Genomic DNA, 18,123 nt, shown 5'->3' with positions numbered 1-18,123 from the left:
TGTGCATAGGGGCCTTATTTCAATCACCTACGCTGTGCATCTAGGAAAATCTACTGGTAAATTGATCAATTAAAAACTAGTAGCGACATCTATTGAGTTGTTATGGTACCTACTGCTTAAATACGGCAAGTGTTTTATTTTATCACGAGTAGATACTAATAAGTTAATTAACTTCTATATTGTAAAGTATATGCACGATTAATTTTATAGCAATCAAAAGTCCATTTTCTTAAATTTTTCATTCCTATAGGTATCTATAACTTGAAAGTAAAGAAGCTTATCATTATCCAATTAATATAAAATTTCAGCAAGATGCAATAAAAAATGCCCATTGGCAATACTGCCTGTACAAGAGTTCACGGTTCGTTATGAAATAAGTAGTTTACAAAGTCTGTATGTAAATGATAATAACCATTAAAAAACAAAAGAAAAAAAACATTTTTAGACCTTGATTATTATTTTAACTTTATTGAATATCAGGTGTAATTTCCAAGGTTTAACAATAATAAAAGACTGCGATCCTGCTGTAAGTTTGCACTTGACTCAGTGGCGCCACCCGCATCTCATTCACTACGCTATGCACATGCCAGTGGTAATTTTACACCTAAATTATAGTAATAAAAAGATAATTTAAGTACATATAATGATTGTAATGACCAATTTTTAAGAAATAAAAAAAAAAAAACAATAAATATCTTCTTTAACAGGAACGTGGGTTTGAATTCAACAAATTCTAAAAGATTGATTATACTAGATATTAGGTAGGTATAATTTATTTCCTAATACCTAAAACGGAAACAGACCATAAAGTTTTGTTCTTTATATTCCGATAGTAATCTAAATTATTGCTGTTATTTCAAAGTGAAGAACATTAGTTAAATTCTTTTTTTTTTTCTTACGTACGTACCTACGGACAACATAATTATCATTATGGTAATGGACGGCGAATCTGCTAAATCTGTTTCATAACAAAAATGTAGTTGCTACGGTACAATACAAAGCTACTTGACCTAGTTATTGCAATGGCAGTTTGCGCAAAATACAAATGAAAGGCATGGCAAATTATGTTGAAAAGTTTGTTTTATGAAACCGCCACTACCAAAACAAACATAAGCAAGTACCTATTGATCAGCGAGAGTTTTCAAGTTTCGTTTATTATTTAAAACACCCGTTTGTAAATGTATATGTACCTATATAAGCTTTTCCAAAACTTTTTTAGCAATTAAGATTTTCTTTTACAAATAAACAAAATTAAGTGAAGCGCCATCTAGTAACATACTCGGGTTCGCACACATTAAAGATGTCATACTGATTGCTGCTAGATGGCGCCACGCATATGAAAAATATTTTGATCGTCTTTTAAATAAAATCTATTCATATTTAATATAAAGCTATTAAATTAAAGTCATTAATAATGTTTTTATATATCTTTAAGGACCATATTTTAATTTAAGGGATAGTATTTTATGTGCTTCGACTTTTGTGATCAACTTTACTACATTACTATCTGTGTGAGTGTCCCCCTGTCTGGTCTGGCTGTCAATGTCAAATTGTCAATCAAATCAAAGTCAACATCCAACGGCGGATATTTTTTTAAATATTTTCATTCATGGATTACAATTTAATTATTTTCTTTTAAATTACAAACTTTTGATAAAAATGGAAACTAAGACCGCGCAGAATAGACAACAGAACCGTACGTAGCCACATCTATATCTATTCAAAATGATAATTATTTTACAGTGTACCCGTAAGTACAAAAATCACTTTTGCACGTGTATTTCAGGATTTTTGAAGCTTTCTTTGAAGAAATCCAGACCAAAACCGACCCAAGACATTGTTAAACATAACAGAAGTTCGGACGTGATTGTACTTGACGAGTCCTTTGATAGACTGAGGAATGATTTAGTAAATAATGTAAGTACCCAATGCTAAGCCATTCTGCTACAAAAAATAACTATGTATGTAGGTATTTGAAGTAGTTAGTGACCCCTAATTTTAGAAATTTGCTACAGCAAATAATATTGGAAATTTTGGAACTGCATAGATGTTTTAAAATGGATGTAAATTAACTTTTCATTTGTGATTTTAATATGTAGGTGAAATAATATTGTTACTCAGTTACTTGTACATTTTCTTGTTGAAACTGAGCTTAAATATAAGAAGTGATTATCTGTATAGCCTTTTCCCTATTATGTTATGGTTGGCTTTAGACAATGTCTAACTATGCAAAGTTATCTCTTTATTATTATCTCTTTTGTTTTGACAGTCAGACACCAAATACCTGCCTCGTTTAGTAATATTGACATGCTAAATGTTTTGTGAAGTCTGAAATCACCAACCCGCATTGAGCAAGCGTGGTGATTAATGCTCAATCCTTCTCCGTGTGAGAGAAGGCCTGTGCCCAGAAGTGGGACCATAAAAGGGCTGTAACAGTCAGTGTTTTGTGAAACCTATTAACAGAAATAAGCAATTTGTTATTTCAGGTACAGTCTAGTCACAAAATATATTCCCCGATAACTATAAACGACTCCTGTGAGCTGTCGTTTAAGGATGATCTGCCTAAAATTACTTTTAACAAGGAATCAAGCAAGAATGGCAGCGTAAGTTTATTGGTTTAGTTGATAATTGGATATGGACTTTGTCATGCATCCAGATAAATAAAATAAAATAATATTAAAATATTTATCTCAAATATTCTTATCTCTGTACATCAATATTACTTCCAGACCATTTACTTATTACTTCTGTTGTATGTTTTTAATAATAGTAATGATTGAAAAGATTTTAAAATCTGTCAATGCTGGCATACAAAACTGATTTGTTTTAGTCAAGCATAGTTATCGGCACGAATCTTGAGCTCTGACCTACATCTGCGCGAGAAGTGATTTATTAGCAAAGAACCAATCCCGACTGATGGCTATGACGCGATGCACTGCGGGCCAATCACCGCTTTAGCCCGCCCCCGCGCCTCACTTATGAAGTGACCCAATAAATTACTTCTACTACGCAGGTGAAGGTCAGAGCTCAAGATTCGTGCAGATAACTATAATGATACTTTTGTCATCATCAAAGTACCTATTGGTTGGAAATAATAAGTTATTTAAATTATTTTATATTTAATTACTAATCATACAATTCCAGTTCTCCTTCAACTGTTCACAAGAAGACACAACACCATCAAAAGAATCCCGACCCAGTATCGGTGGCTGGTCACCGGCACAAAACATCTTTTGTGCAACACCCAGACACGAACCCACACCATCATCCCCCCGAGACATAGCCAACGAATCACAAGAACAATGCTCAATAAAAAAAATACATTTATCGCAGAAAAAACTTCTAAACGATTTATACGGAGATCAATGGAAATCAATACCAAAGTTATTCAAAGCCATAAAAGCTAAATACGAAAATGACACGGTCTCAAAAAAACTGGAATTTGATGACGATGCAAGTGACAAAGAAAATATCAGACATGATTTGAAACGCAACAAAATGTTGTACTTAACAAATTCTGAAATTAAACGGAGAGAAGATTTGGCATCAGACACTGAAAAGAAATCTAAGAAGAAGTTGTATACCGAAAAGGTACCTAGTACACCAGAGGTTCCTAAAATTACTAGGAACGTTAATAGTACTACTAAAAAGAATAAAGTGAAAAAGGCTATGAGTGTTACCGAGTTGGTAGAGATGAATATCAAGAAAGATATTGAAGTGTTGACGAAAAAGGTTGGTAGTGTCGCTGTTACGCCGAGCGTGGAAATCTGCAAGAGGTTAAGCTTCATCGGTTCTTTAGCAGGTAACAAAACATCCTTATTTTAAATATCTTGTTTGTTTAAGACTAGAAGGGCCGGGCTTCATGCTATATTTACTAAGACCGCGCACCGTCAATGCGATTGCATACATATTTTATTATTTTTTTAATATAGATTGTGAAATATTTAACAATGAAATTGCCTTGCCGTTAATTTGAGTGCCTTGGTCTATCTAGTGTTAAGAGGAATATTAATTTTTAAACCAATCTAAAAAAAAATCCACAACCCAGATACTAAGTTGCCTACTGGCTGGCTATGTCTTTTCTTAGATCTGTGTATAAATACTCATTTAAATTGCCCAGTAGTTTTAGCCTGGAAACTCACAGACAGACTATTACTTTCGAATTTATACCTAATATTAACAAGGATTTTGGCCCTATTGCTTCTTCTTTGCAGCAAAAACATGTAGGAAGTATTGAAGGGTGGGCGTTTTGGGGGCTGTCTTTTGTAAATTAAACGTTCGAAAAGTGCTGTTTTGCAGCCAAGTTTGAATAAACGAATGTTGATATTTAGATTTTTTTTTATTGGGTGCAAATATGTTTCTCGCGCGTATGTATGTTTTACGAATTCATATTCTTTATGATAGATGACTGTATGAACTAAAAATATATTTTCCCTTATTACAGACAATGTCCCATCTTGGCGATGCCACATAGAGGCCATACAATACATAGACAACTTCAAAACTCTCAAAGAACAACTGACAAGGCGGTTATTTGTAGAATTCAATAAAGGAGTATTTGATGACGCCATAGACAATGATCTGCCTATCATTTGGGATACCAAGTTTCGGACTACTGCTGGGTAAGTGATCAGTCATTTAATTAATGTGCAAATATTTTATAGTTTGCAATTAGTTCACTGCATTCTCCATTAAAATCAACACCCTAGCTTTTTTTCAACTATGTTGGGGTCGGTTTCCAGTCTCACCAGATGCAGAGAGAGAGAGACTGCCCATCTGACCTACTCTACCCAGTTGCCTGGGTATCCTGGTACCTCTTGTTAGAACCAATTTGACAGATTTTCTGGCTTCTGACTTTATACCAATAACGAATGCTGAAGACGTTCAAATCGTAGCTCTAATCCACAAGTTTATCGCGTTTTCCGAAACACGGAAGAACTCTTCATAACATAGATAGTCATTTATCTACGGATCGATTGTATCGAGCATCGCTTAACCTTATGATCAATGAAGTTATATTACTGTACTCAATATTATAAAACTGAATCATTTGTTGGTTTGAACGCCCCAATCCCAAAACCAACTGGTCTGATTATGGACACGTTAATAATAATCGCCCCGCAGGGCATCTGAGGCGGATGACGGGGAGTAGCGACCCCGCGGGGCTATATATCCGAGTGCTCCAGGGAGAGTATACTGTCCCCCATCTCCGGCTTGCCGGAGTGAAGTATGACGGGGGATAGGTCTCCCGCCTCTTGGCTTGCCTTCATCGGCCGGTCAGAGTGGAGTCGCTAGAGTAGGGTTAGCAGCCCGCTCGGAGGGTAGGTGCCTCGTGGTAAGCGGCGAGTGGGCCGGTGACGCTGGACCCACAGGGAGCGCGTGATCTGCGTTTAAAGTCCGCCGAGGTATCTTCACCCTTCAGCCGCTCATGTACCTGTTGCCCTCTTCTTGCGATTTAGCGACTGATTCCCTCCCGGGGTCCCAGTAAGTGAGCTGGCGAGTCTCCACCTGCCATTTTTACATGTATTTAATACATTGTCATCGGCAGGTGCCATAGTTCCCGTAGTTTCCCCATTCCTAGTCCATTAGCATCCCATCACAATAGTCCAAGTAGTTTTCATCCATAGTTAGCAATAGCTTAGCACAGAACCGGGGATTGTCCTTGGGTACATTTACATACTATACTTCATTACTTCATTACATATATTTCATTACATACTATAGTGTATACAGGGATAATCGTCGGTTTTGTGTCGCCATTTCATTAAAGTTGTCTCAAAAGGGGCTTCGGCCCCACGTTCGCTTCCCAGAAATCCGAGACTCTATAGTCCCTGTATACACTATAGAAAGGTCTGGTAGAGACATACAAGATAATAATCGCTTTTATTTCAAATTTTCAGAACAACAACAAACCGCTTAATAAAAAACGCTAGAGGCGACCGCATCAGAACTTCCACCATCAAGTTATCAAGTAAAGTGGTTGATGGGCCACAGAGGTTGAGAGACACCCTCATTCATGAACTATGTCACGCAGCCACATGGCTCATTGACTCAGAACTGAGAGCTGGACATGGACCTTTGTGGAATAAATGGTGAGTATTTCCAATCTTTACTAAATGATGAAGAGGATTTTTTGTTTGTTCCCTAAATGCTCTAGAGCTACTTTGAAAAATTATTTCACTCTTGGAAAGTTAGACCATCTCAGAATAACATAGGCTATGTTTTGTTCGGGTACGGGAAAAAGTTCCCCCGGGATGTGCAGTACCATGGGGAAACAGAGTTAATAATATTTTTTTTTGACAGGTTGGATCATTGGGTAATTCTTTTGACAGAAAATAAAAGATAAAATATGCTTTATAGTTATATTACAACTTATTTATCTCCATTGTCAACATATTACAATATACATCTATCACTCAAACAAATCACTGGTTCTGTAATTCAAAATCGTTGGTCTTGTCCGTTTATAAAAACTTTGCATAAGCACATTTTATGAAATGAGCAAATCTACGATGGCTACAACAGTTGTACCAATATTGTACATTGCTAGAGAGAAATTACACAGAAATTACTTCCTAAAGTTAAGATCTAGATATGGCGTTCCGAAAACTCAATCTATACCTCTCAACTGTACCTTCGCTATTAGTGCGGTTTTGACAATGCATCAAAATGTATGTCTACGGTGCTGCACTATAGTTCGGCCATTCAGAGAATGCGTTCCTGACACGTCGCGATTGAACTGACGACGTAACTACATTCATTGATTATTGATATAATAATGTTGTTTTAATGCTCCTCAATTGTTAAAACGGTAAACAACCAGCAAAAATATTTTTATCGTAACTGCAACGCCATTGCAAAGTTACGTCGTCAGTTCAATCGCGACGTGTCAGGAACGCATTCTCTGAATGGCCGAACTATAATAGTCTGTGTATTTATGCTATTACTAACTTTCATGGGTCTTCTTGTCTATCGCTGAAACCATTTGAAACGCTTAGACAACAGCTCAAAAATAAAAACAATTGTAGCTAATACACAGCCCACCAAGTGCATAACCCAAGGCAGTATGAATCTAGCTTCAAATTCTTTTTCATGGAAATGATGTTTAATCTTTCTCGAATAGTAATGATCCTTTAAGCACTTAGAAACCAAACCATTTTCTTTGAAACGGAGCAAATGTGTTTGCATCCTATCGGTGATTGGGAATCCTTTGTAGAAAAAAATACCGAACATCAATTGGGCATATGGTGCATTAAAGTAATATACACGAGGCTGTCCAAATCTGTCGCAGTAAAGCTTCTTATAGTACTGATAAACAAATTTTTGTGCTAATGTGAATATTTTATCCGATTGACATACTCTATATAAGTTTTTCGGAGTATCTAAACAATTATTGTCTATTGGAGTTGATACATTCATTTCTGTCTCAATATACATGAGTGTAGCAGCATTAATACATGGCTTTATTTTATACTTAAATAATTCCCGAACCCTATGAATTTGATGCTCTTTTGCCGGGTGTGAAGTTAGACTGACTAAACTTGACTGGTATACACTGTTTATCAAAAACGAGAACCATATCCAGCTTAAAAAAAATCTCTTGACTTCACTTCGATTCGGGATATGAACGCTATTAGCCAGCAAATTCTTGAACAATGTCATCATAACACCGAATTTATCATCTGCTCTCAAAATACGGATCATCATCACTGAATAAAGAAGAAAAGTCACCACCAGTAAGCCCCACACAGTCGGTTTGAATTCTAAAAAAGCGGTTTTCCAAATTGCAACCAAAGACGCTCTTTTCACGATAATTAGTAAATCATCTTCAAAATCTAGGTGTCCATGTAAGTAGGTGAATGCATCAGATCTGCTCGCTACTAACCAAATACCTCCAAAAATGATATCGCTCTTATTATTCGTCAAGGTTTTCATGGGTCCAGAGACCGTCATATTAGGACTTATGGTAGAGTAGATGAATTTGTCATAATCGTAAGTGTAATTCACCTTAAATTGTTCTTTTTCACCCAGTAATTTTAATACTAATTGTTCAGTTCCTAATATATCTGTTTGTGTGTTATTGTTCAGTTGAGCTCTATCTACTGAGTACGGAGGTCGATGAGGCACCGATGCTCGAAAACTGCAGTTTTTTAATCCAGTAACAAGTTTGTTTGGGTATAAGTCAGTTTTTGTTTGCAAACAGTCACCATAATATATAACGTCACTATAATAATGTCCACAGGCGTATTTATCGAATGGGTTGTAAGTGTATATTTGAGCTTCATCAGTTGCATTTATGAGCAGTGAATTAAATACGTGGCTTTCAAGTAAAACGTCAAATATTTTCTTCAGTTCATCTTCTTTTAGAATTTTAATGACGATTAAAAATTTTGCTGCAGGATTCCATGTTGGCTCTTGACGAAGTTTTTTAAAATGATTCGCGAATATATTCGATGTTTTAGCGGCTATAAGATATCCTCGATGTCTGAATGACGAACGAATGAATGGTTGTCTGAACACCACTGCAGTAGCCTTCAGTGAATGAATGGCTTTTAGAAGAACATTATCATCAGAATCCATGTCGACGTATGTGAGAACTTTTTGTTCAGAAAAATATTTTTCTATGACATGAGTTATGCACATTATCAATGGCATTTTAGTCTGTGGTTCAATAATGTGAATATTTTCGCTTCTACAACTCGCGAGGCTCAACGTCAGTAAAAAGTGTACCGTCAACATGGTTTATATAATTTGCTATGGTTTTGTCGACTATAACCCGTTCCCAATAGAATGTACTCAAATCAATAAATTCAAACAAGCAATTAATAAATAAAAGGGTATATCTTAATAGATCTCTAGATTGCGATATGTGGTAAAGGAATGGATTTTACATCATTTGGGAGTTTTTGTATGGAGTGATTAATGATCTATTAGAACTGGAAAGCTCGTTAAGGACATTCTCACCAACTGCCTGTCTAGCCTTTTTCCAACTACTTACAGTCTAACCGCATGTAGCTGAATACCAGTGTTTTACATGGAGCGGAATCGTTACGGTTGGCCAGAAGCTAGTAAGTCTGACAACCAATCTTATCTAAGCGTATTGGGTTGCCCGGGTAACTGGGTTGAGGAGGTCAGATAGGCAGTCGCTTCTTGTAAAACGCTGGTACTCAACTGCATCCGGTTAGACTGCAAGCCGACGACATAGTTGGGAAAAAGGTAGGCAGATAATGGATTCTTAGGCTGCCTAAGTAATGGACGGATAAAAAACCTAAGCAGATATCTACACAAAATTCCCTATTAAGGCTGCCTGTCCACCGGAGCGGAGCTAGGCTGCGGAGTGGAGAAACTGAGATATATTAACCAATAGGATTGAGGAGCGGAGATTTTGTGCAATCCTATTGGTTAACATTTCTCAGTTTCTCCACTCTGCAGCCTAGCTCCGCTCCGGTGGACAGGCAGCCTTAATAGGGAATTTTGTGTAGATATCTGCTTAGGTTTTTTATCCGTCCATTACTTAGAGCGTTATTGATAAACAAAATCAATTAGGTCATTAGATTCCTTGGAAAATAATTGTAGGGACTAGCCGTTGGTATCTAATGAAAGAGCATTAAACCAAAAAAAGGAAATTTTTCTCTCGACTATCAAAATCGACCATCGTTTAGTTAGATTTTTGTAAGTACATAGGGTAATAAAAAAATACTTCTTGTTTTCTTATGTTTTAATAGTTTTCTATTAAACATTCTAACAAAAAAAAAAAACAAACTCGGTTTTGGATACACCTACGAAGATTAACAAACCCCGGCTTGTATGCATTATCAAATGTAGGAATATTGTTATAAGTATGTAGGTAATAATGTTGTGTCATTTCTCCGATTTAAAATCTGTGACGATGACATCGTGTTACTTTATGTCATTATTGGGTCCCCAGGTAATGTACTTAAAATCTTCGAAAGATGTGTCAAGGAAACCGATCGCCTTGTTTGTCTAACTGAGCATTTATACCCACCGTACATATTTGACCTGGATGAAGGCGCCTGACCTACCTGCCTTATGGCAATTCCGCTCATCTTTCCTTCCTTCGTTATTCGGACATATTATTTATATGGATGATCTTGTCTATTGGGAGAATATAATGTCAATGCCGTTTGCAACGTTTAAACAATAGCTCAAAAATAAAAACAACTGTAGCTAATACACAGCCCACCAAATACATCTCCCAAGGCAATATGAACCTAGCTTCAAATTCTTTTTCATGGAAATGATGTTTAATCTTTCTCGAATAGAAGTGACCTTTTAAGCATTTAGAGACCAAACCATTTTCTTTGAAACGGAGCATATTTGTTTGCATCCTATCAGTTATTGGAAACCCTTTGTTGAAAAAAATACCGTAAATAATTTGAGCATAAGGTGCTTTAAAGTAATAAACCAGGGGTCGGCCATATCTGTCGTAGTAAAACTTTTTATAGTGCTTATAGACAAATTTTTGAGCTAATGTGAATATTTTATCCGATTGACATACTCTATATAAGTTTTTCGGAGTTTCTAAACAATTATTGTCGATTGGAGTTGTTACATTCACTTCTGACTGAATATACATGAGCGTCGCAGGATTAATACACGGCTTCACTTTATACTTAAATAATTCCCGAACCTTATGAATTTGATGCTCTTTTGCCGGGTGTGAAGTTAGACTGACTAAACTTGACTGGTATACACTGTTTATCAAAAACGAGAACCATATCCAGCTTAAAAAAAATCTCTTGACTTCACTTCGATTCGGGATATGAACGCTATTAGCCAGCAAATTCTTGAACAATGTCATCATAACACCGAATTTATCATCTGCTCTTAAAATGCGGATCATCATCACTGAATAAAGAAGGAAAGTCATCACCAGTAATCCCCACACAGTCGGTTGGAATTCTAAGAAAGCGGTTTTCCAAATTGCAACCAAAGATGCTCTTTTCACGATGATTAGTAAATCATCTTCAAAATCTAGGTGTCCATGTAAATAGGTGAATGCGTCAGATCTGCTCGCTACTAACCAAATACCACCAAAAATGATATCGCTCTCATTATTCGTCAAGGTTTTCATGGGTCCAGAGACCGTCATATTGGGGCTAATGGTAGAGTAGATAAATTTGTCATAACCGTAAGTATAATTCAACTTAAATTGTTCTTTTTCACCCAGTAATTTTAATACTGATTGTTCAGTTCCTAATATATCAGTTTGGGTGTTATTGTTCAGTTGAGCTCTGTCTACTGAGTAAGGAGGTCGATGTGGCACCGAGGCTCGAAAACTGCAGTTTTTGAATCCAGTAACTAGTTTGTTTGGGTATAAGTCAGTTTTTGATTGTGAACATTCACCATAATATATCACATCACTGTAATAATGTCCACAGGCGTATTTATCGAATGGATTGTAAGTGTATATTTGAGCTTCATCAGTTGCATTTATTAGCAGTGAATTAAATACACGGCTTTCAAGTAAAACGTCAAATATTTTCTTCAGTTCATCTTCTTTTAGAATTTTAATGACGATTAAAAATCTTGCTGCAGGATTCCATGTTGGCTCTTGACGAAGTTTTTTAAAATGATTCGCGAATATATTCGATGTTTTAGCGTTTATAAGATATCCTCGATGTCTGAATGGTGAACGAATGCATGGTTGTCTGAACACCACTGCAGTTGCCTTCAGTGAATGAATGGCTTTTAGAAGAACATTATCATCAGAATCCATATCCACGTATGTGAGAACTTTTTGTTCAGAAAAATATTTTTCTATGACATCAGTTATGCACATTATTGGCAGTTTAGTCTGTGGTTCAATAATGTGAATATTTTCGCTTCTACAACTCGCGAGGCTCAACGTCAGTAAAAAGTGTACCGTCAACATGGTTTATACAATTTGCTATGGTTTTGTCGACTAACCCGTTCCCAATAGAATGTACTGAAATCAATAAATAAGCAATAATTAAATAAAATGGTATATCTTAATAGATCTGTGACCTTCTTGATTGTAATCTGTGGTAAAGGAATGGATTTTACATCATTTCGGAGTTTTTCTATAGAGTGATTGATGATTTCTATTAGAGTTTGGAAAGCTCGTTAAGGACATTCCCATGGTTCACTCGGGGAGCGGGACGTAGGCAGCGGGGGTGATTAAAGGGCCGCGGGGGATGGTGACAGGTAACAGGACTGTCAGTGGTGGGTATTACCAACTGCCTGTTTAGCATTTTTCCAACTAAGTTGGGGTCGGCTTACAGTCTAACCACATGCAGTTGAGTACCAGTGTTTTACATGGAGCGACTGCTTATCTGGCGTCCTCAACCCAGCTAACCCGGCAACCCTATCGATAGCCCTTGGTAAGACTGATTGTCAGTCTTTCTGGCTTCTAACTGTCCGTAACGACTGTCAAAGCTGTTCAAATGACATCTGAAACCCACCAGTTTATCGTGCCTTCCGAAACACGGAAGAACTTGATTGACGATGGTACCTTGGTAAATAATTGTATGGACCAGCCAGTTGTCTCTAATGAAAGATCATTAAACCTTAAAAAAGCTTTTTAGCACCTTACTAAAGTTCAGCATAATTCGATTATTTTGTTGTTTTAGTTAAACTTATTCCAGAACTAAATATTTAAGAAAATAGTCTACAACCTGTTCTTTTGCTGCTCTTTTGCTTTTTGCTGTACTATAATTTTCCTCGGTAATGCATCTTCTTGAAAATTACTTAACAAAACGACCATGAAAACATTTTTGTGGGTAAAAATAAAAAATCGAATATTTTTTTTTTTATGTTTTAATACTCTTCTATAAAACATAACAATACAAAAAATATGGGTTTTGAATTTACCTACTTACGTAATAATTTGCTAGCTCCGGAATGTCGGAATGAGAAATATATGAACTCAGTAAGTAAACATTTTCGACACTGCGATTCATAATGTCCTTATTCGGACTGTAGAGAACAAAATGACGAGCGGAGATGTCATAACGGAAAATGCCCTTAGAAAGTAGTTTCGCCAAAATGCGGGTGTTCGGGGGACGAGGAACGTTACTGGCTCAGGTCTCATAACCTTCTTTAGAGTCCTCCCATTTTTTGTAACCCCAAAAACCTTCGATAGATGTATTATGGCACCCGACCGCCCCGATTGTTCACTCGTAACTGAGCGTTTAAGACAGGCCCACCGTACGTATTTGATCTGGAAAACGGCGCCTGACCTGCATGCCTTATTGCATCTCCGCTCATCTATCGTTTCTCCGTGATTCGGGGAAATTATTTACATGGATGATCTTATCTATCAGCAGAAAATAATATCAATGCCTTTTGTAACGTTTACACAACAGCTCAAAAATGAAAACGATTGTAGCTAATACACAGCCCACCAAATACATACCCCAAGGCAATATGAATCTAGATTCGTACCCTTTTTCATGGAAATGGTGTTTAATCTCTCTCAAATAGTAATGATCCTTTAAGCACTTAGTGACCAAACCATTTTCTTTAAAACGGAGCATATTTGTTTGCATCTTATCTGTTATTGGAAACCCTTTGTAGAAAAAAATACCGAAAATCACTTGAGCAAATGGCGCACGAAAATAATATGTAAGGGGTCGTCCAAATCTGTCGTAGTAAAACTTCTTATAGTACTTGTACATTAATCTTTGTACTATTGTGTATAGTTTATCCGATTTGCAAACTCTGTGTAAGTTTTTTAAAACATCTAAACAATTATCGTCTATTGGAGTTCTTACATTCATTTCTGTCTCAATGTAGATAAGCATTGAAGGATTAATACAAGGCTTCATTTTATAAACAATTATTTCCCGAATCTTATGAACTTGATGCTCTTTTGCCGGGTGTGAAGTTAGACTGACTAAACTTGACTGGTATATACTGTTTATCAAATACGAGAACCAAATCCAGCCTAGAAGAATGCCCTTGACTTCACTTCGAGTCGGGATATGAACGCTATTAGCTAGCAAATTCTTGAACAATTTCATCACAACTCCGAATTTATCATCTGCTCCTAAAATGAGGATCATCATCAATGAATAAAGAAGAAAAGTCATCACCAGTAAACCCCACACAGTCGGTTGGAATCCTAAGAAAGCAGTTTTCCAAATTGCAACCAAAGACGCTCTTTTCACAATAATTATCAAATCATCTTCAAAATCTAAGTGTCCATATAAATAGGTGAATGCATCAGATCTGCTCGCTACTAACCAAATACCTCCAAAAATGATATCGCTCTCATTATTCGTCAAGGTTTTCATGGGTCCAGAGACCGTCATATTAAGACTTATGGTAGAGAACTTAAGGTTGTCATAATCGTAACTATAATTCACCTTGAATTGTTCTTTTTCACTCAGTAAATTCAATACTAATTGTTCAGTTCCTATTGTATATGTTTCGGTGTTTTTGTCTAGCCGGTCTTTATTTATTGCGAAAGGAGCTCGATGTGGCGCCGTTGCTCGAAAACTGCAGTTTTTGAATCCAGTAACAAGTTTGTTTGGGTATAAGTCAGTTTTTGTTTGTGAACATTCACCATAATATATCACATCACTGTAATAATGTCCACAGGCGTATTTATCGAATGGATTGTAAGTGTATATTTGAGCTTCATCAGTTGCATTTATTAGCAGTGAATTAAATACGTGGCTTTCAAGTAAAACGTCAAATATTAACTTCAGTTCATCTTCTTTTAGAATTTTAATGACGATTAAAAATCTTGCTGCAGGATTCCATGTTGGCTCTTCACGAAGTTTTTTAAAATTATCTACGAATATATTCGTTGTTTGAGCGTTTATAAGATATCCTTGATGTTTGAATGATGATCGAATGAATGGTTGTCTGAACACCACTGCAGTTGCCTTCATAGAATGAATGGCTTTTAGAAGAACATTATCATCAGAATCCATGTCGACGTATGTGAGAACTTTTTGTTCAGAAAAATATTTTTCTATGACATCAGTTATGCACATTGTCAATGGCATTTTAGTCTGTCGTTCAATAATGTGAATATTTTCGCTTTTACAACTCGCGAGACTCAACGTTATTAAAAAGTATACAGTCAACATGGTTAACACATGCTATGATTTTGTCGACTAACCGTTAACGTATTTGTAATAAAATTTTCTAAAATCAATGCGTAGGAAATAAAAGTGAATATCTTAATAGATCTGTGACTTACTAGATGCTAATCTATAGTAAAGGAATGGTTTGACATCATTTGGTTATTATCTTTGTATAGTATGATTGATAGTCTATGTAATAGCCAGGTACTGTTAGGCATACTAAAAGTGTTGTGTGTATGTTTACGTCTGCATCGATTTGGATTTGATGATTGATGATTATTTTATGTTTTTTTTTTTTTTTTTAATTGATACACCAGTTATTATTTTAACTTACTAGTTAAGTGCCTCACTGCTAGTATTATCCACAATGCAAAATCTTCTTAGAAAGAAGCACGCCAAAATGCGCGTGTTCGGGGAACGAGAAGCGTTGGGAACAAATGGACTGATTACAAGTTTAGCAACCACTAGATTTGTATAAACTTTTAGTACATACTTTATTTTTCCGAAGATGTCAATAATTGCAAATTATAACTAACCGTTTTCCCGCGGTTTCACTCGTGCCCCGTGGGAACTTCTGCGCCTACCAGATCTATACTAATATTATAAAGCTGAAGAGTTTGTTTGTTTGTTTGAACGCGCTAATCTCAGGAACTATAGTTCGGCCATTCAGAGAATGCGTTCCTGACACGTCGCGATTGAACTGACGACGTAACTACATTCATTGATTATTGATATAATAATGTTGTTTTAATGCTCCTCAATTGTTAAAACGGTAAACAACCAGCAAAAATATTTTTATCGTAACTGCAACGCCATTGCAAAGTTACGTCGTCAGTTCAATCGCGACGTGTCAGGAACGCATTCTCTGAATGGCCGAACTATACTGGTCCGATTTGAAAATTTCTTTCAGTGTTAGATAGCCCATTTATCGAGGAAGGCTATAGGTTACTTTTTATCCCGGTACGGGAAGTAGTTCCCACGGGATGCGGGTGAAACCGCTGGCAGAAGCTAGTTAAAAATATAGCCTGCGTGACGGGAAGAGTGTAGCTTCCCAACTGAATTATTTTTTCTAATCGGTTCAGTTGATTCTTGACCTCGTAGGGTGGGTACAAACAATTAAAAAATGTGCTCTCTTCTTTACACTAAGACAGATTAAACTTTAATTCTTTGTGTTTTCAGGGCTAAGCGCGCACTGATGGTCTATCCCGAGCTAGGCGAGATATCAAGATGTCATGACATGAACATACATTATAAGTATTGTTACAAATGTACGAAGTGTGGATATAGGTAAGAATATACTTAGGGAAGAATACACTTAGGGAAGAATATACTTAGTAAATTTTGCTTTATATGCAGTAAATTTTTATTTATTTTCCTAGTGTGGGACAGTGTTTTTTAGCATAATTTCAAAAGCGTTCCGAGGGAACCACAGTCAAAGCCAAGTTATAATGTTTAGCCTTTCTATCTGTGTCACCAGCTACCTATCTTATGCCAAATATCATCTCAATCAGTCCAGTCGTTTTGCCCTTAGACACAATCTATAAAATGTATTTTCTAACAATTATTTTTTTTTATTTCAGCATAAAACGCCATTCAAAATCGATAGATATAACAAAAAAATGTTGCGGCTATTGCCGTGGAACTTTCGAGTTGATTTTAAACAAGAAAAATAAGGATGGCGTCGTGGTTTCAACTCCCGCCAGAAAAGGCAACACGAATGAATTCGCTTTGTACGTCAAAGAGCATTATGCCACGCTTAAAGATGGCACGAAGACTCATGCGCAGGTCATGAAGATTTTAGGTGAACAATTTTCGAAAAGTAAGGGCACTTGATAGTAGCAAAAATAACTTATTTGTAAGTACTAGTTTGTATTTTTAGTAGAAAGTATCCAGTTTTGAGTGGTTATGACAAGCTGGTGTAATTCAGAAAAAGAAAACTAAAAAAATCCTTAACATAGCTGCCTTTTTGATGGCATTGTTTGATCATTTGTTTCTTGAAAACCAGCGTTTTTGCCATGTGAAGTATTAGAATCTTCTTTTTGGTCATAAAACATATTTTTGATATCCAATTTATCTAAAGATGTGCCTTACTATACAGGTAAAAATAAATCTGTCTGTATGATTTTAAAATATAGATAAATTATGAAACTATGTATAAATATGTAAATCGGACATAAATATCAAAGTTTTTTGATTATGTGAATTTTGTACAAGTAAATTTAATATAATTTACAAGAGTTTGTTAGGTAAGTATATATTGTTAATTCTAATTAATTAATATATAATTTTATTTGTAGACTAAATGTACAGGTTACAATGAATTTTTGACTGTTTCTTAATTTGTAATAATAATCTTGCCTTTAATTAGGTTGGAAGTGGATATTAAATGAATTATTCTGAACGTGTATTCTTATAATAAGCAATATTAAATGGGACAATGTATTATTATTCAATTTTTTTATTTCCATGTTAGGTTTTTCTAACCTTACCAACCTAACCATTTTTTTCAAAATCGTATTTTCTTTGAAACTCTGGCTAGAGCTCGCTGAGGCGCTGATTTTCAGGTTTATTTTTTTACCATTTAAAAAATATGCACTCTTTTGCAAAGAAAGCGGGCACCTATGCAAAATCTTGGTTTTAAGGACTTCACGTGTTTTTCAAAGGGTTTAATGACTGTAGTATGTTACTAGCATCAAAAGAGTTAGCCAAGCATGCGTAAAAGTGTATCGTAGCCCTAGCCCACTGTAGCCCACGAACTTTCTACCAGGAATTACTCCAAAACAAGGTTTAACTAGTTTCTTAGCAAATCTACAAAATTCTAGTTTAGAATACCTTCTCACGCATGCTTGGCTGACCCTTTTGATGCTAGTAACATACTACAGTCATTAAAACCCTTTGAAATACACGTAAAGTCCTTAAAACCAAGATTTCACATGAGTGCCCGCTTTTTTTGCAAAAGAGTTTATGTTCGTGACTTTCGATTCGACTTCCGACCGATAAAAAAATACTCACACTTATCTCAGAGGTTTAAATAAAACAAAGA

General features: G+C 35.9%; 1 protein-coding gene across 1 annotated transcript; it reads left to right on the top strand.

The window, feature by feature from the left end:
* Positions 1-1,002: 1,002 nt before the first annotated feature.
* Positions 1,003-17,528, top strand: LOC124642764 (HMG box-containing protein C19G7.04-like). Its single transcript, XM_047181401.1, has 8 exons — positions 1,003-1,696; positions 1,787-1,917; positions 2,487-2,603; positions 3,145-3,802; positions 4,445-4,622; positions 5,901-6,092; positions 16,260-16,367; positions 16,661-17,528. The coding sequence occupies exons 1-8, from the start codon at positions 1,543-1,545 to the stop codon at positions 16,911-16,913; spliced, it is 1,791 nt and encodes a 596-aa protein (XP_047037357.1). The 5' UTR covers positions 1,003-1,542; the 3' UTR covers positions 16,914-17,528.
* The last annotated feature ends 595 nt before the right edge of the window (positions 17,529-18,123 follow it).

This window comes from Helicoverpa zea, chromosome 25 (genome assembly GCF_022581195.2).
Source record: "Helicoverpa zea isolate HzStark_Cry1AcR chromosome 25, ilHelZeax1.1, whole genome shotgun sequence".
NCBI lineage: Eukaryota > Metazoa > Arthropoda > Insecta > Lepidoptera > Noctuidae > Helicoverpa > Helicoverpa zea.
This window is presented reverse-complemented; position numbering and strand designations above follow the sequence as displayed.